The 26,176-nt window shown below is 42.4% G+C and overlaps 1 protein-coding gene across 3 annotated transcripts in view; it reads left to right on the top strand.

The window, feature by feature from the left end:
* Positions 1-26,176, top strand: part of LOC117428892 (cAMP-specific 3',5'-cyclic phosphodiesterase 4D-like) — a 196,365-nt gene that overhangs the window by 70,585 nt on the left and 99,604 nt on the right. Inside the window, exon 1 of one of the 3 annotated variants that reach the window (XM_059014055.1) lies at positions 21,270-21,771. The exons of the other annotated variants lie outside the window; for them this stretch is intronic. Within the exon in view, the coding sequence (XP_058870038.1) occupies positions 21,542-21,771 (230 nt within the window). The 5' untranslated portion in view covers positions 21,270-21,541. Of the gene's footprint in view, positions 1-21,269; positions 21,772-26,176 lie in introns of those variants that run through there. 3 annotated transcript variants of the gene reach the window in all.

Raw genomic sequence — 26,176 nt, 5'->3', positions numbered from 1 at the left:
TAACCCCGACTGCAAGAAACGTGCGTCTATTTATACTGTTTGTGCTGGGATTCAATTACTAATTAATTATTCACTTGAATCCCAGCACGTGAATTCATTACGTGCAACCCCGTGCCACACATTATATTTTAAATGCACGTGCGTGATGTGCAATCCCGTGCCTAAATACAAATATACACTTTTTAAATACACGTGAAACACAGACCCGTTTATATCCCGTGTACCAATGACTATACACCAACATTTACACACGCAACATACAACACATAACACACAATTGCACACAGGGGCGGGGCACATTGCCACAATAACAAAGACGATTGAAATAACAGTTATAAATATCTAACTTTATATTGAAAATAAACAAGCAAATGAGTAAATCAATAAGAAAAATCATAAAAAAGAAGGCGTTTGAAATATCACAGTTATCTTAACTAAGGTATATTTCATGTTTAACTCACTTTGTATATCATTTCTGTTTCTTTTCTAAACGCACCCCTGTAGCCTCAGTAGAGCTCTTAAACATGTCTTTTGTTAAAGTACAGCTGGTACACCAGAGTGTAACCATTAACCTGTCCCCCCTTGCAATACTCTGCCCCAGCGGATGGAAGAAATAATAAGAAATGTTGCTTTGCTCAACCTTTTAGTCAAATCTGTGAAGGCACATCCCAATTAAAATTCACATCTGCAGTTAATAATTTAGCTCTTTAAATAATTGCAGCTTTTATCCCAGATGAATACCAGCTATAATGCATCATGATGACAGTTTAGTTTAGTTTTTGTTAATAATTTAAGTAGCTTAATGGCTTTACATTTTCAAAGCTCTGTACAGTAGCTTCTGGCTAAGACACTCATTGAGTTGTTAGTAAGTCTTGCATACATCAGTTCTTTTTTAAATAGTGAGATTCTTGCTAATATTTTGGAGGTGATCAGACCGTAATTATACAGGATTACAAACAGATATTTTGGATATTTTTTCTTTTGTACCGTACATAATGTACAAGGAGACAAAACAAATCACAGAAACAGTACACAGAAACACTGTTTTTAAATAAAAAGAATGATAGATGTTAAATCTTAAAAAAAGACATAACTATATTTATAAGACATAACTATAACTATATATTTCTGAACCAAATAAGCGTACAGTAAATACCCGCTAAAATATTTATTTTCTAAAATGTTAGTAAGTTGTTGTTAACAGTTAATAAACAAAACAAAAAAAATCCCCCGTAAAATAAAGCCTGGTCAATGTTACCACCAGGTCAGTTCCATATTCTCTGTGCATGGGAGAAAGGCCATCCAATTGCTGTGATTTAAGCCTTTTGAAACAAGCCATGTATCCACTAATCATTGTCAGGTCTCTAGCTTGCTGATTGTGTCAATTTGACCAAAATGGCACTTGGCACTAGCAACCTAACTGACATGCACATCAGAGGACAAAACTAATTAGCGGGTGTGTGCACTTCAGTAATACACTTATAACAATCAGGATTTGGGAAAAATGCACACACTGGTTTATTTTTTTGCATATTGTTTTTAAAGAGCAACTTCGCAGAGGCGTGAAATATCCCAGGTATCCTCACTAATGTATTCTTCTTGTTTAGTGCAGCTTTCTGTATTATTTTCTGTTTGTCATCACATCCTGGTTTAAAGCACTCATGTGGTCTCAACAGAGCTCTAAAACATGTCTTCTCTTTACTGATGGTACACCAGTGTGTAAGTATTACACCAGTGTACTGTAATTCTTTATATGTATTTTATTTTGTATACAACTGTAAGTCGCCCTGGGTAAGGGCATCTGCTAAGAAATAAATAAAAATAATTAACCCCCTGCAACACTGCCCCTTGTGGACAAGAAATTCACCAGTAAGAAATACCACATAGAACAAATGTGGTATTTCCTACATCCACAAGGGGCAGGTTAATGGTTACACTGGTGTACCAGGTGTACTTTGAGATAGGGTTGACTGTGCTCTGGCTCCGAGGCCTGGAGCTAGAGCTGAGCTTGCCAGTTTTCTGAGCTGAGCTCTGGAGCTGGAGTCAGAGTGGAGCTGGAGTCAGAGCGGAGCTGGAGTCAGAGTGGAGCTGGAGTCAGAATGGAGCTGGAGTCAGAGTGGAGCTGGTGTCAGAGCGGAGCTGGAGTCAGAGCGGAGCTGGAGTCAGAATGGAGCTGGAGTCAGAGCGGAGCTGGAGTCAGAGCGGAGCTGGAGTCAGAGTGGAGCTGGAGTCAGAGTGGAGCCGGAGTCAGAGCGGAGCTGGAGTCAGAGTGGAGCTGGAGTCAGAGCGGAGCTGGAGTCAGAGCGGAGCTGGAGTCAGAGCGGAGCTGGAGTCAGAGTGGAGCTGGAGTCAGAGTGGAGCTGGTGTCAGAGCGGAGCTGGAGTCAGAGCGGAGCTGGAGTCAGAGCGGAGCTGGAGTCAGAGTGGAGCTGGAGTCAGAGCTGAGCTGGAGTCAGAGCGGAGCTGAGAGTCAGAGTGGAGCTGGAGTCAGAATGGAGCTGGAGTCAGAGTGGAGCTGGAGTCAGAGTGGAGCTGGAGCCAGAGCGGAGCTGGAGTCAGAGCGGAGCTGGAGTCAGAGCGGAGCTGGAGTCAGAGCGGAGCTGGAGTCAGAGTGGAGCTGGAGTCAGAGCGGAGCTGGAGTCAGAGCGGAGCTGGAGTCAGAGTGGAGCTGGAGTCAGAATGGAGTTGGAGTCAGAGCGGAGCTGGAGCTGGGGGCACCAGAGCACACCGGAGCATGGAGCCAGGGCGGAGCTGGAGTCAGAGCGGAGCTGGAGCTGGGGTCACCGGAGCACACTGGAGCTGGAGCTGAGGTTCCAGAGCAGCTCCGATCTTTCCTGCCTGTGACATTTTATATTAAAATAACCCTTCCTAGATTATTGGGTTTAAACAGAAAATAAATAACTATACATACCTATGGACAAAACATTAAAACACACAAATGTAAATTCAGAAGTACTTTAATGTAATATTTCTGTTGATATAAGGGATTGTCCGAACTCTTACAGCAAGTGTACCCAGCACGCTTTTTCAAGGCCCCCTCCCCCCCAAAAGAAAAAAATAAAATAAAATAATAAGTGTACCTAAAAAAATCTGAAGCAGGCCCTAGGTTTTCAGAATGTAATTGCTCACTGTAGTGAAAGTGAAAACAGGCACTTTAGACTGGTTTACTGCTTACTATATCATACACAAACACGTAGGAGCACCGGTTCAAAATTTGAGCACTGGTTCAAAATGTGATAAGATTCTTTTTCTCTCTATGGCTTGCAAGAGGATCATAATATGTAACTTAACTGGCTCATGGATTTTCAAAGTGGTAAAAATGGTATGGTTTTTTTTTTTGGTTTTTTTTTGACACACAGAAAAATTATAGTTGTGATTCCTATATTGAGCACTGTCTGTGTGCGGAAAGCAGGCACTGCTTAGCTGAACATATTTTTATAGTATTCTACCAAGGGAGGCAGCTCAAGTCATTTTAAGGCAAATTATATTTTATTACAAGACCCCAACATGTAAGTGTCTTTACTATTTGTATCAGATTGTACTCTTGTAGGCTAGAGGTTATATTTCAGCAACTACAAATACACTGGAAGAAATATGCTGGGTTTCAAAGCCGACTGTTTTCTAAGCTGAGTAGTGTTGTGTGACAGGCAACATTTTCCAGTGGAGCTGGATGTATTTGTTTAGTTTAATGAAGCTGCTGAGGATGTCGCGCTGCTATTATTACAAACAGATTGTAGACATATTATTATTATTATTGTATGTATTTGACTGAATTGTGCACGGATTTGCAAACTAAGGGAATACGGTAACAAATAAAAACATATTTGTTTTCTGCCCTTGAACGATGAATTGTCTTTTAATGAATTGTGTGGTGGGATTCTATTGTTGACTCTACAGAAAGGGGTCTTTAGCAGATGGCCCATTTATTATAGCTATTACAACAGAACAAATACAGACCTAACATATCATACAACAACTGAACACTGCGCTCCCACTGTTTTCTATAGAGGTCAGGCGTTCTGTTAGTATTTGACAATGAAAACAGTAAATAAAACACGGCTGAGATATGACACTAATTAAAGATACATGTTCAAGATCACCGCTTGCTAATGAAACACTTCACACAGCTCTTTTTAGAAAGTGAATTCTTTCAGTGGACGAAAACATGTAAAAAGTTCTAGTATAATAGCGATAATGGCATCGCTGTGGCGTGTGCCTCAGTAATAATGGACCTCCCTCCGGTCTTCGGCTTTTTTAATTCAATATTGGAGCATCAGAACCCAGAACCGCTCTGTGGCCGGTGCAAATAGGTCTGCGTTTGGCAGGGATGGGGTTAAATCTGTCCCTGCCAGCAATCACAGGTGTGGCTATTCCCTAATTAGGTAATTGAGTGCTAATTGGAATGGCCACACATATATAAGGGGGACACAATCCTTTGTTGTGTGAAGGGTGTTAGACGAGTGTGTATACTGAGGTTTTGCACTATATAGTGAAGGTCAATGTGAAGGTGGAGGTGGAGGTGGAGGTGGAGGTGGTGGAGGAAGTGGAGGTGGAGGTTGTGGTGGAGGTGGAGGTGGAGGTGGAGGTGAAGGTGAAGGTGCATATGGAGGTGGTGGTGGAAGTGGAGGTTGTGGTGGAGGTGGAGGTGGAGGTTGTGGTGGCGGTGGTGTGGAGGTGAAGGTGAAGGTGGAGGTGAAAGTGAAGGTGGTGGAGGTGGAGGTGAAGGTGGAGGTGAAGGTGGTGGAGGTGAAGGTGAAGGTGAAGGTGAAGGTGAAGGTGGAGATGGAGGTGAAGGTGGAGGTGAAGGTGAAGGTGAAGGTGAAGGTGAAGGTGGAGGTGGAGGTGAAGGTGAAGGTGAAGGTGAAGGTGAAGGTGGAGGTGGAGGTTGTGGTGGAGGTGGAGGTGGAGGTGGAGGTGAAGGTGAAGGTGCATGTGGAGGTGGTGGTGGAGGTGGAGGTGAAGGTGAAGGTGAAGGTGAAGGTGAAGGTGGAGGTGGAGGTTGTGGTGGAGGTGGAGGTGCATGTGGAGGTGGTGGTGGAAGTGGAGGTTGTGGTGGAGGTGGAGGTGGAGGTTGTGGTGGAGCTGGTGTGGAGGTGAAGGTGAAGGTGGAGGTGAAAGTGAAGGTGGTGGAGGTGGAGATGGAGGGGAAGGTGGAGGAGGAGGTGAAGGTGGAGGTGGAGGTGGAGGTGGAGCTGAAGGTGAAGGTGGAGGTGAAGGTGAAGGCGAAGGTGAAGGTGGAGGTGGAGGTGGAGGTGGAGGTGAAGGTGGTGGTGGTGGAGTTGGAGTTGGAGGTGGAGGTGGAGGTGAAGGTGAAGGTGGTGAAGGTGGAGGAGGAGGTGAAGGTGGTGGAGGAGGTGAAGGTGGTGGATGTGGAGGTGGTGGAGGTGGAGGTAAAGGTGAAGGTTGAGGTGGAGGTGGAGGAGGAGGTGGAGGTGGAGGAGGAGGTGGAGGTGAAGTTGGTGGAGGTGGAGGTGGAGGTGAAGGTGGTGGAGGAGGAGGTGGAGGCGAAGGTGGTGGAGGTGAATTATTATTATTATTATTATTATTATTATTATTATTATTATTATTATTATTATTATTAGTAGTAGTAGTCGTAGTAGTCGTAGTAGTAGTAGTAGTAGTAGTAGCTGTTTACAGAACTCCTGGAGTTTACAGCCTTTATGTAGGCTACCTAGTAAGATTATAAGGTTTATTACCCTGAAACTATAAGAGAAAGGGAGAGGTACCGGCCAGAAAGAGAAAGGAGGAAACACACATACAGGCAGTTTCAACCTAAAAATACAGTCATTGTAATCGGTAAAAAATGACAACAGTACAACAGGTCAACAGTACAACGAGCAATAATATCACTCCAGCCAGAGTAAAATTGCAGCAGAGAGAAAATTATAATTACAGGAGAGTGAGAACAGAGAAAACAGCATGGAGCCTAAAAACATATGATAAACAGCATGGAGCCACTACACACATACGAGAAAACAGCATGGAGCCACTACACACATACGAGAAAACAGCATGGAGCCACTGCACACATACCAGAAAACAGCATGGAGCCACTGCACACATACTAGAAAACAGCCTGGAGCCACTCTACACATACGAGAAAACAGCATGGAGCCACTGCACACATACGAGAAAACAGCATAGAGCCACTACACACATACGAGAAAACAGCCTGGAGCCACTCTACACATACGAGAAAACAGCATGGAGCCACTACACACATACGAGAAAACAGCATAGAGCCACTACACACATACGAGAAAACAGCATAGAGCCACTACACACATACGAGAAAACAGCATGGAGCCACTACACACATACGAGAAAACAGCATGGAGCCACTACACACATACGAGAAAACAGCATGGAGCCACTACACACATACGAGAAAACAGCATAGAGCCACTACACACATACGAGAAAACAGCATAGAGCCACTACACACATACGAGAAAACAGCATGGAGCCACTGCACAAATACGAGAAAACAGCATGGAGTCACTACACACGTACGAGAAAACAGCATGGAGCCACTACACACACGAGAAAACACCATGGAGCCACTGCACACGTACGAGAAAACAGCATGGAGCCACTACACACATACGAGAAAACAGCATGGAGCCACTACACACATACGAGAAAACAGCATAGAGCCAATACACACATACGAGAAAACAGCATGGAGCCACTGCACACGTACGAGAAAACAGCATGGAGCCACTGCACACGTACGAGAAAACAGCATGGAGCCACTACACACATACGAGAAAACAGCATGGAGCCACTGCACACATACGAGAAAACAGCATGGAGCCACTACACACATACGAGAAAACAGCATGGAGCCACTGCACACATACGAGAAAACAGCATGGATCCACTACACACATACGAGAAAACAGCATGGAGCCACTGCACACATACGAGAAAACAGCATAGAGCCACTACACACATACGAGAAAACAGCATGGAGCCACTACACACATACGAGAAAACAGCATGGAGCTACTACACACATACGAGAAAACAGCATGGAGCCACTGCACACATACGAGAAAACAGCATGGAGCCACTACACACATACGAGAAAACAGCATAGAGCCACTACACACATACGAGAAAACAGCATGGAGCCACTACACACATACGAGAAAACAGCATGGAGCCACTCTACACATACGAGAAAACAGCATGGAGCCACTACACACATACGAGAAAACAGCATGGAGCCACTGCACACATACGAGAAAACAGCATGGAGCCACTACACACATACGAGAAAACAGCATGGAGCCACTACACACATACGAGAAAACAGCATGGAGCCACTACACACATACGAGAAAACAGCATGGAGCCACTACACACATACGAGAAAACAGCCTGGAGCCACTGCACACATACGAGAAAACACCATGGAGCCACTACACACATACGAGAAAACAGCATGGAGCCACTCTACACATACGAGAAAACAGCATGGAGCCACTACACACATACGAGAAAACAGCATGGAGCCACTCTACACATACGAGAAAACAGCATAGAGCCACTACACACATACGAGAAAACAGTGAAAAACTGAATTGTAACAATTTCCAAACTGGAAAACGATAATAAAGGGGAAGCAGAATACTTCTCTTTTTTTCTGTAATTCATAAAAGTGTTCTACTTTTTCAAGCTTTTGTAAACAGCTACAACTGATAATAAAGTACATCCTGTGATACTAGTATCTCAGGCTTCTGGGTGACATTGACCTTCGGTCTCGTCATTGATCTTGCCCACTTTGATGTAGTTTATTCCTTATTGTTAATAAATATAACTGAGTTGTATGCAATGACCTACCTTTTGATGATTTCGTCGTGCTAAACGATGATGTCGACCTTTGCTGTGTGACATTTCTTCTTGTTGAGGGCAAATATTGTTGGCATCGCATCAGGTTTTTGCATTGTCTTGCAGTCCTACCCCAGGTGCTATTTTTTGCTATTTTTCGCCCGTTCTGAATTGATAGACTTTGGCACTGTGGCAAAGTGCCCCGCCCCTGTGTGCATTTGTGTGATCTATGTGTATGTATGCGTGCGTATGTTAATGTTGGTGTATAGATTGGTACACGGGATATAAACGGGTCTGTGTTTCACGTGTGTTTAAAGTGTATAATTATATTTAGGCACGAGGATGGCACATCACTTCACGTGCAGATAAAATGTGTATAATGTGTTGCACGTAATGAATTCACGTGCTGGGATTCAAGTGAGTAAATAATTAGTAATTGAATCCCAGCACAACAGTATATATAGATGCACGTTTTAGTCACTGGGGGTTGGGTGTTCGGTGAGTGGAGAACGGGTTTGGAGACAGAGGTGAAGTAAAGTAATAATAATAGTAATAGTTAAATCTGCTCACCGTGTTTGTTCGTCTGTCCTGCACCGTCTGTTTCGTGTTTAGTCGTTTTGTATGTCTGTTTATTTTGGCGCAAGTGCCGTGTCCTGTGTTTTTGTTGTTGCAAACCTTTTATTTTCTGTTCCGTTATTAAATGCTGAGCGCAATCACGCGCTCAGCTTTACCAAAAACCCCATCTCTCTGTGTGTTACTTCCTGATTCTGGTCTGACACCACCCACTCCGGCCGTCTTTGTGACACGTGGTGTCCTGCGTGGGATCGACAGCGCCTCCAGGACTCAGGCCAGAGCAGGAACCGCAGTTTTGGATTTAAAAAAAAAAAAAAAAAATGGCAGAAGACGCCATCAAAGTGCGGGACTGGATGCTGGAAAATGCTGGGCTGGAGGCCCAGTCTATACCAGTAGTCGTCCAGTTCCTGCAGTTTATGGACAGAGAGCGATGGGAGGCATATGCAAGGGAACAGACTGTAAGCACCTGGGAGGAAGGTGTGGGGTTGGTCCTCAGCTACCTGGAGGCAATTATAAGTGGAACAGCAGCCCAGGTAGCAGGTCCACCAGCAGAGGAAGAGTACCTGCTGTCCCCATCTCCACCAGCAGAGGGTGAGTACCTGCTGTCCCCATCTCCACCAGCAGAGGGTGAATGCCTGCTGGTTTTGCCTCCACAGCCCAAGTGGGAGGAGCCCGAACGTCCTACGCCTGAGTGGGAGGAGCCCGAACGTCCTACGCCTGAGTGGGAGGAGCCTGAACGTCCTACGCCTGAGTGGGAGGAGCCCGAACGTCCTACGCCTGAGTGGGAGGAGCCCGAACGTCCTACGCCTGAGTGGGAGGAGCCCGAACGTCCTACGCCTGAGTGGGGGGAGCCCGAACGTCCACAGCCCAAAAGGGAGGAGTCGGTGCGTCCACAGCCCAACAGGGAGGAGTCGGTGCGTCCACAGCCCAACAGGGAGGAGTCGGTGCGTCCACAGCCCAACAGGGAGGAGTCGGGGCGTCCACAGCCCAAAAGGGAGGAGTCGGTGCGTCCACAGCCCGAAGAGAGGGAAGTCGGGGCTTCCACAGCCCTAGGACCCAAGCTGCCAGCAGAGGGTGAATACCTGCTGGTCCCACCTCCACCAGCAGAGGGTGAATGCCTGCTGGTTCCACCTCCACCGCAGTGGGAGGACTGCTTGCCCCTCCCACCTCCACCAGCAGAGGGTGAATACCTGCTGGTTCCACCTTCACCGCAGTGGGAGGACTGCTGGCCCCTCCCACCTCCACCAGCAGAGGGTGAATACCTGCTGGTTCCACCACCGCCAGGAGCAGAGGAGCTGGAGCTGCCTCTGCCTCCACCACCGCCAGGAGCAGAGGAGCTGGAGCTGCCTCTGCCTCCACCACCGCCAGGAGCAGGGGGGCTGGAGCTACCTCTGCCTCCACCACCACCAGGAGCAGAGGAGCTGGAGCTGCCTCTGCCTCCACCACCGCCAGGAGCAGAGGAGCTGGAGCTGCCTCTGCCTCCGCCACCGCCCGGAGCAGAGGAGCAGGAGCTGCCTCTGCTGCCCGTACCTCCGCAGGGAGTACGGTGGCCGGAGCCCCACAAAGGGGAGCTGCCGGCCACGAAGAAGGGGGAGGAGGTCTGGAGACCACTTTCCCCAGCAGCAGTTTCGCTGCAGGAGTTCTTGTGGCCGGAGCCCCACAGGAGGGAGCTGCCGGCTACGAAGAAGGGGGAGGTCGGGGGACCACCTGCCCCCGCAGCTTTTTCGCTGCAGGATGGGACCAACAGGCTGTCAGCCGTGCCACTACCGGCAGGGGTGCTGACAGCATTGCCAGCCAAGGGCCCACTGAAGCCTCCCTTCCCAGCCCGAGACTTTGTCCTGGACTGCTGGATTTTTAAGGGGGGAGGTGGCCGTTGAGGCCATGTGTGCTGCGCACAAGGGGGGGTATATGTGGCAAAGTGCCCCGCCCCTGTGTGCATTTGTGTGATCTATGTGTATGTATGCGTGCGTATGTTAATGTTGGTGTATAGATTGGTACACGGGATATAAACGGGTCTGTGTTTCACGTGTGTTTAAAGTGTATAATTATATTTAGGCACGAGGATGGCACATCACTTCACGTGCAGATAAAATGTGTATAATGTGTTGCACGTAATGAATTCACGTGCTGGGATTCAAGTGAGTAAATAATTAGTAATTGAATCCCAGCACAACAGTATATATAGATGCACGTTTTAGTCACTGGGGGTTGGGTGTTCGGTGAGTGGAGAACGGGTTTGGAGACGGAGGTGAAGTAAAGTAATAATAATAGTAATAGTTAAATCTGCTCACCGTGTTTGTTCGTCTGTCCTGCACCGTCTGTTTCGTGTTTAGTCGTTTTGTATGTCTGTTTATTTTGGCGCAAGTGCCGTGTCCTGTGTTTTTGTTGTTGCAAACCTTTTATTTTCTGTTCCGTTATTAAATGCTGAGCGCAATCACGCGCTCAGCTTTACCAAAAACCCCATCTCTCTGTGTGTTACTTCCTGATTCTGGTCTGACACCACCCACTCCGGCCGTCTTTGTGACAGGCACACAAAAACTTTTTCGTCTTATTTTTACGATTATTCAAGCACCCGAAAGCTTTTGAAAACATCGCTAAACGCATGACTTGTTGACCAAATCAGTGTAGCAAGAAGCATTTCTTGGATATGCAGAGCACAAAGAGAGCTTTGTTATTTTTTGGTACAGGTACCCTTTAATGAATATTCAGATAACTTTTTTTCCCCCACCAGTAACTTCTCAGTCATCTGAAACCCCAAAATATGCTTTTAAGTTTGGAATAATGCATGTGACTGTTTTGCCTTTATGATTCATCTGTTTTGAAATGCTAAGATGGGTGCCTGTATAATAAATGAATAGAATTAGTAACAGACAAGGGTTTTTTTAAAAGGGCTTATGAAGTGGTTGAGATTAACGCAAGAGCCGCCAACTGGTTTTATGTAGTTATCAGTATAGTATGTACACAGACAACTGTAAAGCCATATTTGATGGCCAGTGTCTACTGAACTTTGGAATCCCTCAACTTCACAATGAATCAGAAGTGCAAATATACGTTAGTTAAGATGTAATCCGTAACAGTACTGCTGTTGCCAGCTCTTTGGTGACACAGCAGGCTAGTTGCATTTCATGTTGTTCATCTACTGTTACAGCTAATGGCTTGAAATATTCAAGTCGACCAAATTCAGGAGAGCTGCTTTAGAACATAAGAAAAGTTTGGGAATGAGAAAAGGCCATTCAGCCCATCAAGGCTTGTCCCCTGTTGGCACACCATTCTCCCCTTCTGGGGGGAACTCATTTAAAAGCACAGAATCTGGTCTTTTTCCTACCTGTCATTCTAAACTTACTTTTACTCAGCTTCCATTTATGCCCTCTTGTTCTCTCTATGCGAAATTTGAAGTCTTGTCTCAGGTTAACTTTATCAATAGCATTTATGATTTTAATGACTTCAATCAATTCCTCTCTTTCCCTTCTTTTTTTCTGGACAGAAGAGATTTAATTATTTTAACGTGTCCTCATAGCTCATGTCATCCTGGGATCAGCCTAGCTGCCCTTCTCTGCACCTTCTTGAGTATACTTTATAGTGAGCAAACTTGCACACAGTATATAATTGGTACACAGCTGCATTCTATGATTTTCTCCATAAAGTTCCATTAGAGGTGGTGAACATTAACCATTTCAGGGCCACATTGTTTTAACCTCTGACACAGTCTACTTATTTTAATATTAAAGCTCAAGTATAATGACATGTGAAACTACAGTAGTAACTCTTTATGCAGGTAGGAAATGAAATATTAACAAACTGTATAAGGTATTTGTTCTTTGTTAAAACAAACTGATGAAGGTGAAGCACTGCCCTTGTTCTGTTGAGACGGCATTGATAATCTTCTTGTATTTGTCACAGCCCTTGTTTAAGACATTCATTCAGTAAAGCACAGCCTTGTTGTTTCTATTGTCTCATCCCTCGTGTTCCTCAGTCCACAACGTGAAGGCTTTAGTGCATTTCACCATTATCTATCTGCATGTCTAAACTCTCTCTCTGAGGCTTCAGGTGTGTGGGAGGTGTTCCCAGCTCTCTACAGTATTGGATTGAGAGTGAGGAAGGATGGTCGCCTAGGTGATTTCTTTGTTTGCCGGCAGAGCAGCAGTTTGCCAACAGTAAGGTCAATGTTTAATAAACGATCAGATTCTGTAGTGTCATGTTGCCACACAGCGTGTTTTGGTACAGGACTAATGATAATGCGATAACCCTTTTTAACTATGCGTGCTACACTGTAGTGCTGGATTTCCCTCCAATGTGAATGTGACGGGGTAACCCCGCCCCAGGGTGTATTTTGGGTTATTTTGTATAGTGTGGGTTATGTAGCAGGGGTGATTTAAAATGTATTGTGCAGACTGTGCCTGGACTCAATTGAATGATTGATTAGCAATCGAGTCCCGGCACGGTGCATAAAAGAGACACGCATTTCTCACTCAGGGTCGTTGTTCAAAGTGGAGAAAGAGAGACGTGAGTCGTGAGATAAAGAAAGTACGAATAAAAACAATTGCTAGTCGTGCTGGCTATAACCCAGCACGTTACTTGTTTTTGTATCTGTTTGTTTGTTTTGGCCACCATGCCGTTTTGTTTTGTATAAGTGTTTTGTCTTGTTTGTTTAAATCTTTTATTTATAATTAAAACGTCACGCGCAGCATTGTCGTCTGTCTCTTCCTGGTCTGACATCACCACAAGCCATCCGGGTCACAGTGAATTAGGCCAGATATGGAGAAATGACTGGGGAAGGGGCATTTGTTTCCCCTCACTAAATATTTCTCTGAATAGCTAATCGCCCCCTCTTCAAGTTAAAGTTAATATGTCTCTTATGGTATTGGCGGGATTGCGAAGCAAAGCTGAAATGACACTGATATGCTTAAACCATGAGATCCTGGGACACCTGTACCATTCACTTTGTATAAATCATGTTTTAATTCAACACTATGCGTAGTTAATGGTGCTGTCCATGTGTTAAGAATGTTTGTCTGCTGGTATTCTACCATGTACAAGAAGACAGCAAAATAACATGTACTGGAATGTTCTGAAATCATTTTGAATGGCTGAGAGTGGCTTCATGATTGTATAATCCATACACGTTTTCAATGAGCAGTCCATCCTAGAAGTGGTACATAAGGTTGAGGACATTTTCTCTCTTGACTTTAACTACATATTCCAACATAAAATGACATTGCAATGCAGATTTATCAAACAGCACAGAGTAAGAGATGGAGACTGCACAAATGCTTTTTTCGTCTGGTGCTGCATCATTTTTGTAGTGTTTCTTTTTTAAAAAAAAATTATTTAGTGTGCCCAATTATTTTTCCCCTCATCACAGCAATTACCCACATAGTTCTGGAGAACTGAAGGTTCAGTGAGTGTCCTCCAATCCCACGACCAAGCCTTTTACACCCAGGAACTCGAGAGCAGATGCCAGCGAGCTACCAGCCTCTGGAAGACAAAGGCCAGCCCTACAGGTGTCCACCTGAGCTTACTAGGTCTGCCTCCCTAAACCATGGGAGTGCCAGCGACGATGCAACACTCCCTTCGGAGTCCCCAGTGAAGACCGATGACTTCGCACAGCCAGGACGCAAGCCTGTGCTCCCCTGACTGTAGGACACCCTGCACACCACACGGCTGTGCTTTTACCAGGTGACCCACTCAGGGACCCTACTGCAGTGTTTCTTTTACTGTCAGGTCCTGCAGGCACAGCTATGAGGACCACTGCCCTAAAGAATGACTGGGACAGTGGTTCAGTGTGGTATCAATATTGGCACTAATGGATTATCCAGCTTGTGGATGATAGCATACATTTTATAAACAGATCTTAATTAAATAATTCCATAAATCTTACCCATTGTGCACTTGTGTTTTCTGTGTAGATCTCATACAGATGTTGTAAAAGAAACACATGCTTCTGTATAGCAAACATAAGAACATGAACACAGCTACGAACAAGTTGTTTGGTCCATCCGGTTCCTAGTAGCTCATCGATTTGTCAAGTCTGGTCCTAAACAATCCCAATGATTCACCATCAACAGCATGACTGAGTAACCCATTCCATCTCCTCAACACTTCTCTGTGTGAATAAGTGTCTCCTTCCCTCTGCACTCCACTTATTTCTCCTCTGGTCCTGGTTTCTGAGTTTGAAATATTGGCTAGGGTTCACTTAGCAACTCCTTTTCATAGGTTCCAAGTTCCATCAACTGGAATGCTGGTCCAGACTATTTGCTCCTTGAGAAAATTTTGGACAATGATGAATCTAACCTAAATGATTAATTATTTTTCGAATCAATGAAAGAAAAAGAAAAACAACAACACTGGTTAATTTAAAATGAAATAATTTCCAACTTGAATTATGAATCCATCAATGACTAGAGTGTTCATACAAACATGTCGATAATGACAAATTTCAGCCAAACAGTGATCTTACATCTAAGTTTTATTTTGCGTGTTGTACAATGACTGTCGCGGATCTGTAGGTTTTAATGTCACTTTGTGAGTCTGACCTGCGAAATGGGGGTCACTCGGGTGGCCTTGGCGATACCTTTTAATAGGATTAGCTGAATATGTTTATAAAGTAAATTATTTTACCACACCACAAAGGTCTCTCCTTCGTGAGAAGAGGAAACCCAGATGCTCTTGCAGGTCTGGTCTGAAAGCTAGTTTATTTTATATACATGTTCAGCTGATCCTCTTGAAAGATATCTCCATTAAAAACCTTCATTGTTATTACTAGCCTGTGTTTAAATGGACTCCTAGTGATGGTGGGAAAGTCATTGCGGTTTGAAATGTGAAATATGTGTCTCTGTTTCCCCAGACTGGTATGGACAGTGTCCTGACATGAAGCAGACACAAGTCGGCAGCAGGGGTTGAAAGACATGTGCAAGGTTTCAGCTTCTTTGGCATTTCAGCAGTCTGCATTCCCTTTTTAGCACAGCCTTGTGTTTGTGGAATGTTCTTGTGGATTTCCGTGTGTCGCTATTGAATATTTATCTTTTGTCACGTCACACAAAATCCCCAGAAGCAGTCTTCAACGATTTTTATCTCTTACACCAGGGGTTTTCAGCCTGGGGGTACGTCTAAGGGTCATAGGGGATATGTAGAAATGCAAAAAGAAAAATGAAGGAAAAGGAAACAATAATCTTTAATGAATTTTTTAAATGGTATTATGTATTATCTCTAAACCACTCTGCATAAATATAATGTTTTTGTTGAGCAGCTCAAAGGTTAGTGTAGTATAGTTTCAAAATTACCATCCAACTTGACTTCTCAATCAAATGTTATTGGGTGAAGCAGCCTATGGAACCTTCTCTGCAGCTCATGAACTTTGCAGTTTTCAACTCATCGTATAATTGAATACTAGCCCATGAAGCACAACCTTTCTGCATTTTTAAAAAGTATAAATGCTCTGGTAAACACAATTAATAATCACAATAAAACGTTTTTTGTTTTATTTATTAGCTTGGCTGCATTTTATTAACAGCAACAGCGGCTTGTTTAATTGTTTTCAGTGCTTGATACACACCAGATTATATCGTTTTTCCAGTCAAAAATAGATATATTTCTAACTTGCAATGGAAGAACGAAGGAAGACAACACAAAAGAGTTTTCAGAAAGTGCAAAGCAACAGGAAGTTACACCAAGTCCCTTTGAATCAATTTTATGTTGGCTTTGATAAAAAGTGTATCATTGTATGTTAGTATAGTTTTATTTCAAGGTTAATGTTTTGGATGTTATAAACATTTTCACACACAGTTATGCTGAGATGAGAAGTACTGGGCAGACTTGGATTATTTAGAATGACTTTGCCGAATAGAAATCAAATTCATGTGTTTCTCTTTTGATTCTGTGCCTCCAAAGACTTGTAATTAAAAGTTTTAAGAATTACTGTTTGGTGTTCTGTCCTAAATCAGCCATTTATTGTCACTTCCAAACGGTGGTGACATGTTTTATATATTACACAAACAGGGGGGACATTGCTTTATTTGTGAATTAGATTATTCTACCTACCATTGCAACTGTGGTACTATTCAGAAGAGCGGAAATTGTAAGGGGCATCAAGCTGAAACCTTCAGTTTTACTATTTTAGATACTGACTTCATATTTTCATTGTTATGAAAACGCCTCACAAAAAAATGACCTAGTGCTGCAGTATTTTGGTTTATGTAGATTTCTTGATGAAAACCCTTTGAAATTGTGGCCTCTGCTTGTGGCCAAACTCTTTTGTGTCAGTAATTTTACAAAGCTGACTCTGACACCATCAACGGCAATTTTGTTTCTAAGAGACCATTTGAGGTGGAGACTTCATTTCCCAGGGTTCTATAACGGCATCATGTTAAATTTGATGGTGACCTTAATCTCTGACCTAAAATGGCTGCCATATTTAGGTCATGTGACTTGTTTCTGCTTTACAGAGATCAGCACACTTCATATTTGTTATATCATTCCAAATTGTTCACAATATATCCTATGTCTAATTGATTATTTTTAGTAATTCTAGTAGCAAATGTTTACATTTGTTTGAATTACGAGACTTGATATCATTATTATTTACAGTTGTCACATTATTATTATTATTATTATTATTATTATTATTATTATTATTATTATTATTATTATTATTATTTTCTCCAGAACTAGGCTTTATGAATGTCCTTGCACATTTTGTACTTTAAAATCATCTGCAGCAAAATGTTTACTCAGAATGTAACACAGAAATGCTTAACTTGTTAACAAGACCATTCTAAATTCGACATAGTAATATAGGAATACAAGATCAAACAATGATTTCAGAGTCAGTAGCAAAATAAATGCATTGATGTCTGCAAATTGATCAGTTTTTCACTAAGGAGTAGCATTAAAGTAGGCCAAAACTATTGCATCTATTGGTTTGAATATTTGCAAACATGGTGTAATGTAACAGTTGTAGTTATTATCATGTTGCAAACATGCTGTTTTTCAGAAAGAACATATTCTCTAGGTAGCTGGGGATTTCAGCAGTGTCAGGTCGCACTCGTGGGTTAGGGTGTCAAATCCAGCAGGGACTTTTTCTACAGCGGACACAACTGTCCAGACGTCAGGGTGAGACTTTGTCCTCCAGAGGCCAGTAGCTCAGCGACATTCGCTCACGAGTTCCTGGGTGTAAAGAGGCAATCGGCTTGCTTGTGTGATCAGAGGGAGCCCACCTAACTTCACTTTTCCTGAGACATTGTGGACGTTACTGCGGTGAAGGAAGGTAATTGAACATTTGAGCAATTAAAGGCTTTTGAATCTGTTGACTCAAGGACAAGCACGATGCATGCCATATGCACTTAACACAAACCAGTCTCTGCCTGCATTTAATATCCCGACTAAGAAAAGGACAATGATCGGGAGCTCAGAAAGCAGCAAGCAATTAACACATTCACTCTCGCATTGCTGCTCGCTCGCTCTGCCTGTACTTAATGCAAGGAATTCTCTAGCTGATTTGTGGAGTGAAAGCAGGCATTGTATTGAGGACAGTGTTTCAAGGCCTGTCCATTGCCAGCATGGGTGGGGAAAGAATATTGCCCCCCCCCCCCCCCCCCCCCCCGCCCACAAAAAAATACCCTTAAGGCAGGGGTCTCCAATAAGCACTTAATTTCTCCAATTAAGTAATTTAGGACCAGGACTGGACACCCATGCCTCAGGGTATGAAGCCAGGATCCCCCTGCTGCAGCAGTGTTCCAGCGAGACATCATGGGAACAACAGCACAGGTTCAGGGTACAGGAGTAGCTGTATATGTATAATAAAATAAATCAAATTAAAAAAGCAATTACAACTTAAAGGATAGGGGGGCCCCAAAAGGTAGCACCGCCACTGCACAGACTTAGCAAAAAATAAAATAATAATTGCTGTAAGATTTAAAAATACTGCGGCTGTTACCATAGTAAACACTGTATCGATCCTGTACTGTACATTACTTTAACAATAGCACCCCCTGCTGGATGGAAATAGCAATATTAGGACTCGGCATTAGATACTATTACAAGTGATTCAAATTAAACAGACCATGCAAAACCTTTATAATATATACAAGTACATATACATTTGGCCCACTGTCATATTAATAAGACACTTTATTTAACAACACAGAAACATTTGGTTCACAAAAAGTAGAACATGCACGATGTAGCACACACTTTGGTATTAATGACATGCCACTCACATGACTCATTTGTTTATTACACATGTATTGACGCGTTTGCTGTACTATATCAAAGCTGTACAATCTTAAACAACTTCATTCGAAAGTATGGCATTTAGCATTACTGCAAATAATAAAAGATGACATTGTTTTTAAAATGGCACTCGCATTAAAAGTGGATGCAGTCAAAAATGTTACCTTCGAATGAGCCAAATTGCAAATATGGGCCTGCAGACAGCTGGAAAAATAGAAGGTGTCTGTAGAGAAGTTCATTTCTGCAAATTTATAGTGGAGTTCCATTAAAAGGTGGTTCAGCTCAGTAAATGTTTCATTTTTAGCTGTCACTTGTAGGCACAATTCCCAGTTCATAAACCCTTATCTATTCCACCTCCGAATGTCCTGACACATGTTAACCTCTTGCTCACTTACCGCAGTGTCTATGCTGACCTGGACACCGACCCTTCAACAGAGTTATGGCAGACATGTATTTTCCAGCTCCTTGGGTTGTTGGTCATTTTAGTACCTTAAAAGCATCTCTACAAATAACAACTTAAAAAAAAATGACCTAGATTCGATTTGCTTACCACCAGGCTGTCTAAAGCACTCGTCAGTGTGAAAGACAAATATTCAATAGGATCAGCTGATACTAATGACCCTAGGCAGGAAGAACATATTTTTCTTTTGTGCTCCAGAGACCTGAAATGGTTTACCTACACATGTAGGAATAGTTCTCTGACAATATTGATGGTTTAATCATGAAATTCCCAAGGCATTCCTTTCTCAGAAATACTTCATACCTATTTTCACGCTGGTGAACCCATTTATCCTGCCACAACTCGACATCTGTATAATTGTAGCTAACAAAATAATGCCATAAATCTTACCTGTGTGTCACTTCCATTCATTATATAGGTCTCAAATGTGTATTTTCATTTTAAAACATGATATAAGAACATAAGAAAGTTTACAAATGAGAGGAGGCCATTCAGCCCATCTTGCTTGTTTGGTTGTTAGTAGCTTATTGATCCCAGAATCTCATCAAGCAGCTTCTTGAAGAATCCCAGGGTGTCAGCTTCAACAACATTACTGGGGAGTTGGTTCCAGACCCTCATAATTCTCTGTGTAAAAAAAGTGCCTCCTATTTTCTGTTCTGAATGCCCATTAGTGTCCCGTTTGTGACCCCTGGTCCTTGTTTCTTTTTCCAGGTAAAAAAAGTCCCCTGGGTCGACGTTGTCTATACCTTTTAGGATTTTGAATGTTTGACTCAGATCACCTCGTAGTCTTCTTTGTTCAAGACTGAATAGATTGAATTATTTTAGCCTGTCTGCATACGGCATGCCTTTTAAACCCGGGATAATTCTGGTTGCTCTTCTTTGCACTCTTTCTAGAGCAGCAATATCCTTTTTGTAACGAGGTGACCAGAACTGAACACAATATTCTAGGTGAGGTCTTACTAATGCATCGTAAAGTTTTAACATTACTTCCCTTGATTTAAATTCAACACTTCTCACAATATATCCGAGCATCTTGTTGGCCTTTTTTTATAGCTTCCCCACTTTGTCTAGATGAAGACATTTCTGAGTCAACATAAACTCCTAGGTATTTTTCATAGTACTACATTAGGTTCAAGAAGGTTCTCAGTTTCCATTCCTTATTTTGTGGAAATCTGTTCCACCTGCACTTCCGAGGTCATTTCTCCTCAGCAGTGTTTTCTGGGTCTGTTACTGGCTCAAAGCATGTCAGCAATAGAAGCAGATGATTGGTTAATGACAGGAAAGAAGCCAGTGAAGAGGAACAATTTCACCTCCCGGTGACCAAGGAAGTGCAACACAATCTAAAAGCAGGACTTCCTCGATTCCTTCAGTCTGATATCGTACAGATATCATGTTTTAAAATAGAAATCCTTGAGCGTTTGTTTCTGTCAAAGCTGGGTACCTGTGTAATGTATGGCAGTGCACAGCAGGTGGTAGATACAGTCAGAATTACATACGGTCGGTAGTAAATCCAACTCACGGCAAAACATCTTTGCAGAATATAAATTGCTTAGTTTCAAATCCTTTTGCAAAACTTTCTGTCAACAAATTTACTGTGCTTTTGGAAAGCATACTATAATGTACAGCAGTATGCACATGTATTAGAACACCCCATTGCTTCTGTTTTGATTTGTTGTGCTTATGAAATCAAACCACTGGAACTGAAAATCTGGAAAAATTGTCAATAGGCAGATTAGTGATTGTCTAATTTAATTGATGACTTTACTAGGCAACACACGCAGTTCATTTAAAATAGTAAGAGAAAGGAACACCCAGCCACACATGGTGAAAAGACTTTTTTTCAGAAGTTGTTTAAGATGCCTAATTAAAGCCAGCCAGCCAGTAAACTTTCAGAACAAGACGACAAACTTGAAGAGCTTCAGATAAAACTCTGCAGTGGTCATGGCTCTTGGCTGTCCAGATCTAGATCTTGGTTTGTCTGTTTTTTTATGATGGGGCCCCCCATGTGACCGCCAGTCTTTGAAAGTAAAACCAAACTGAGATTTCTCAGGAAGGCACTGTGGGTCAGACAGGAGTGAGGAGGGGGGGAGGAGGAGGGGGGAGGAGGAGGGTGTTATGGGAGGTGGAAGAGCTGAATGTTTATACCCGTCGGAAGGAATGAAAATCTCTTATTAACTCAACTGTAGAAGAAAGAGCTTGCTTAGTAGAGTTCTGCTTGGGATACATTCACAAACCATATTAAGTCTAAAGAGGAAAGCATTGATGTAAACAGATGATGCGCACAAGGGGAAAGGCAAGAGCTTTTTACGAGCACTCCCCTGCCTGCCAGCACTAACTGTTCTAGAGGAGCCAGTGTGGAAGCAGATGAATGATGTACGCAAATTGGTTACTAGAAAAGAGAAATTCAGTCGTAGCCTAGAGGACTTTTTGTTTTTTGGAGCTAAACATGAGTGAACGACTTGAAGCGGTGAGAGGCTCTGAAGATTGCCCCCCGAAACTGAAGATACCGATGTCTTCTGGGAATTCTCCTAGTGCTTCTCCCAAAATGTCCCCTCGGAATTCCCCCCGGAATTCCCCCCGGAACTCTCCCTGGAATTCCCCTCTGCTGTTTCGGAAGCTCATGGTTAATCAGAGCATTCGGCTTCAGCGGCGATTTACCGTGGCACATACACCCAGGTAAGAACATAAGAGCATAAGAACAGTTAGGGAGCGAGAAAAGGCCATTTGGCCCATCAAGGCTCGTCCCTTGTTAGCACACCATTCTCCTCTAATGGGGGGATCTAATTTAATAGGACAGTGTTTTAGATCTGACTACATCACCTAGGTCCCCTCTGCATAAAACATGTGCTTCCTACCTTCTGTTCCAAACTTACTTTTACTCAGCTTCCATGTATTCCCCCTTGGTCTACTGTCTGTGCTAAATTTGAAGTAGTGTCTTGGGTTACCTATCAATTCAGGTCCCCTCTTTCCCTTCTTTTTTGTAGGCTGAAAAGATGCAATTCTTGTAACCTTTCCTTGTAGTTCATGCCATTGAGTGCTGGGATCAGCCGAGTTCTTTACCTTCTCAAGTGCAATAACGGATTTATTGTAGTGAGGTGTCCAAAAGTGGACACAGTATTCTAGGTCTAACTAGAGCACTGTATAATAATTGCATAACCTCCCTACGTTTGTAGTAATGAATGGATGTAGGGATCGAGAAGTGGCTGTTTGTCCATCTATGGTAACAGGCAGCACATGGTTCTTTCCATTGCTCAGAATTGGATTGTTTTTGAATTGTGTTGTTCATGTGACTGCTTCACCTGCTAAACTATTCCATGCATTTATAACTCTGTATAAGTGCTGCCTACTGTACCTTCAACTTGTACCATTTGGGACCTCTCTCTCATACTACTCTCTGTGTAGTGACTTGGGTTTACTAAGACCATTTAGGATTTTACAAGCTGAAATTGCTTGCTGACTTTTTAAAAAAAAATAGTTTTAAGGAGCACTTACAAAGGCACTGAGACAAAACAACTATCTGCTTGTTTTTGATTTGATCAACCTGCAGTAAACTCTGCTAAGCCACAGCTGGATTTTTCTAAAGCTTTTTCTTCTGGGTCCTTCTGGAAATGCATCAACCACTTAGTAGTGTCAGTATTCCTGGGATAACCACAGTTGCTTGACACAATCCAGGGTGATTCCCAAGTGCTTAAAAAAATCCAGCACACATGTCTACATGTGAAAAATTCCTGAACATTGAGGGAATTTTTGTTTTGTTTGCCATATGGGCCACATTTGCGTTGTTAAGCAGTCCTGTGTCAATATTTAGTCCAGTGTCACACAATTCAATGATTTCGTTACCATAACTACAGTATGCTATGACAACACTTCGATAGCAACCAGACGTTATTATCTATACACCTATGTTTTGAGCTGATTCAGAAGTTTTCAAAGAGATTCAAACATGTACAATACCACATTGATGTAATTGTTGCTTGTCACGTTACAGACTTTAGAAATCCCAAAATAAACTTCATAAATTCAATTACAAATGACTAGAACCGTATATGAACCTTGAAAATACCCACCTAAGCCAGCTACAAATGACTAGAAGTGTTGACATTTGTTGACATTGAAAAAGACTAATAGTCGAAAGATCTATCATTTAAGTTACCATTAGTTCTAAATTCAGTCCTATTGAGGCTTATTAGTTAAGAAGGATGCATGGCACAGCTTTGTATAGCATGCACTGTGATATATAGAAAATATCATATAGCATGCTGCAAGATTCCAGCCGATAGCCATCCATGAGAGTTAAGAGAGGCTGAGCTGCAGGTGGGAGCTCCCTTATAGAAGTTTACCATAGTAAACCCACAGCAAAGTGTAATAAAGCATAGTGAATGCATAAGCTTCAAAACTGAATATGGTTTTGAATGAAGGGCTGCATCACTGTGTTAGACTGTGTATTGTAAAGGAAGTAGAGTATCATGCGAACTCCCGCATCTCTCCCTGCCTGTGTTTACATTCTAACCACACTGAATTCCTCACAACTTCCTCTTCACAGCAGCTGCAAAATAAAACAGAGCTCAGAGTGGGGAGCAGACCTGTTTTTTCCATGATGTGTATATGATATTTTGAAGTCTTGACTTCACATTGCCCCGTATGTTGTGTCTTTTGTACCTGGTGCAAAATATTAATAACTCGTACACACACAATCATATCCAGAAAACTGCTGCCTTTATTACAGCTGCCTTTATTTTCAGCACTAACAGGCTGATGGGTATACATCATGAAACCATAACTATCCCACCCGGGTCTTAAAATAGACTTACTTTTAATGTACTTATAGCAAGATACTACAGCGCACAGCAGTGCAGACTGCACAGAGTGCCTTATTAAACAAATACAATGGCTAGTTTTCTGCTGCAAGAGGCAACTTAGTTGCAGAAGGGAGCAGTTCATTCATTTTTTAAAAGAATACACTGTATGACCTTAGATCTGATGACTAGATTGGATTCCAAGAGTTGAAACCAACAGAGTAGAAGCTTTCAATATCGAGCCCCCTTATTGGGCCTGCCCTATGAAACACTGAGAACCCCATCACTATGCATGGTGAAGAAAGCATTGCCGTCTGTCTGTAATTGTTTTAAGTTACTATATATGCAGTAACATGCACCCCCTGTTTACAGCACATTCCATTGCACTAGTAGTTGTATCAAGTGGTACTGCACCAGCTATAAATTAAAGGGATATTTTGTACATTTATGGGTAACACTTTACATGGTGGCTCTAATTACTGTGTATTTATAAAGTAGTTACATAGTACATAAATGTACAGTACTTACACGCAATTACAATGTTATTATGCAGTTACAATATCCGATATGCGTGTAAGTACACAATTGTATCAAAAAAGGGTTTAGAGTTAGGCTTAGGGTTAGGATTATACCATGCACAAACTATGCATAATAACATTGTAATTACATGTGTATTTACTAAGTAACTACTTGTAAATACACAGTAATAAGAGACCCGTAATGTAAAGTGTTACCCAGTGTTGTTGTATTTCATTTCTCCACCTGTTTAATATCTTATTGCGTCTATCTTTCTCTGTTGCTCATTTTTTGGAAATTAGCAAATAATGATGTAAGCAGAAACAACATATCAAGAACCCTACAGAACAAACATAGTATGATAGCATACAGAAAAGAAAGGAAGTATTAAAAACATGCAGTTTTATAAAGGATTACAGTACAAGGTCGCATGTCCGACTCCCTGCGGACTGGGGTATAGGCAGATATGTGAAAAAGTCGGATTTGTGAACATCTATAGAAAAAGCATTTACACATCCATAAATAGGTTAGTGAACAAAAACAACACGCAAACTGCTTTAAACATGGGGACATTTTTTGCTTTAAAAGTAAGCAAACGTAAACAAGATTAATTAGGCTACAAATACACAGTGTTGCTATGCAGTTTGCTATACAAAACAAACGGTAAATGTAGAACTCTAGAAGACCCTGCCTCCCTGGTTCTGCTTTCTTAATATCTCTGTCACGGTACTTTGCTCTCTTTCTTGACATTGCCAACAGCCGATAAGCAGCTCAGTTTGAATATTGCTTTGGCTATTTTAAACAAATGGCCGGTGAGCGTTGTGTTTATGAAGCTGGCTTTGTTTAATTGAAATGCATTTCAGAGCTACAACAACACGCTGCCAATATCTGCAAGTGTGCGCGCCATCATATAAACACATTGCACAAAATAAAAGCTTTCTCGACTGGTGTATTGAAACCTCACTGCTACACGCAGCTGACTGACACACGCACACAGCCCGCCTCTCTTAAAGGGGAACGCACCAAAAGGCTGATTGCTATAACGCTTTCTTTCTGTTTCCATCGCTGAAGCTGCATTTGTTGCCAATGCCATTACTCTCGTAGCCTACATTTAATATGTAATTATTTATTTAGCGAGGCGGTTAATTGATCAGGGTGGTCATGTGACGGTCAGATATGCAACGTTCCACTGTACTTTAAAATTAGGATACAATTTGAACAGCAGAACTCTGTAAAAACTTAAAAACACTAATTCATCTTGTGCTGTTCTTTGCCTCATCAGAAAAAATGCTGCAGCTTCAATGGAAGAAAAAATAGTGAGACGTTCCAGAAAAACTGATCCTTTTCAAAATGAAACGTTACAGCCTTTGTTGCTGAGAGGAGACAGAACTGTCCTGCTAATAAAAGCTGACAGCAAACCTTGAAACGACCTAAGCAACCCTAGACAGAACTACGCTGGATTTAAAATATTTGCTTCTGTGTCATCGCAAAGATAAATGAAGCTTTTAGTGTCTGGTGTCTCAAAGAAGCCTTTTAGTGCTTGGGATTCATTGGACTGGGTTAGTGCCACTGTATTGGATATAGATAGTAGAAAGGTGACTTGCCTTGGACTGTACACTCCTTTACACAATAGTATAGAATAACAATTACCTAGTTTTGTGACAATTTGTTAAGTGATAATCCAGATATATGCAGAAATATAAGTGTGACCAACAGATGAATAGATGTACGGACAGACACACCCCTATATCCCCAGAATCGAATGCTCT

This window comes from Acipenser ruthenus, chromosome 47, assembly GCF_902713425.1.
Source record: "Acipenser ruthenus chromosome 47, fAciRut3.2 maternal haplotype, whole genome shotgun sequence".
Lineage (NCBI taxonomy): Eukaryota > Metazoa > Chordata > Actinopteri > Acipenseriformes > Acipenseridae > Acipenser > Acipenser ruthenus.
The sequence above is the reverse complement of the archived record's forward strand: the minus strand, read 5'-3'. Positions and strand labels throughout refer to the sequence as shown.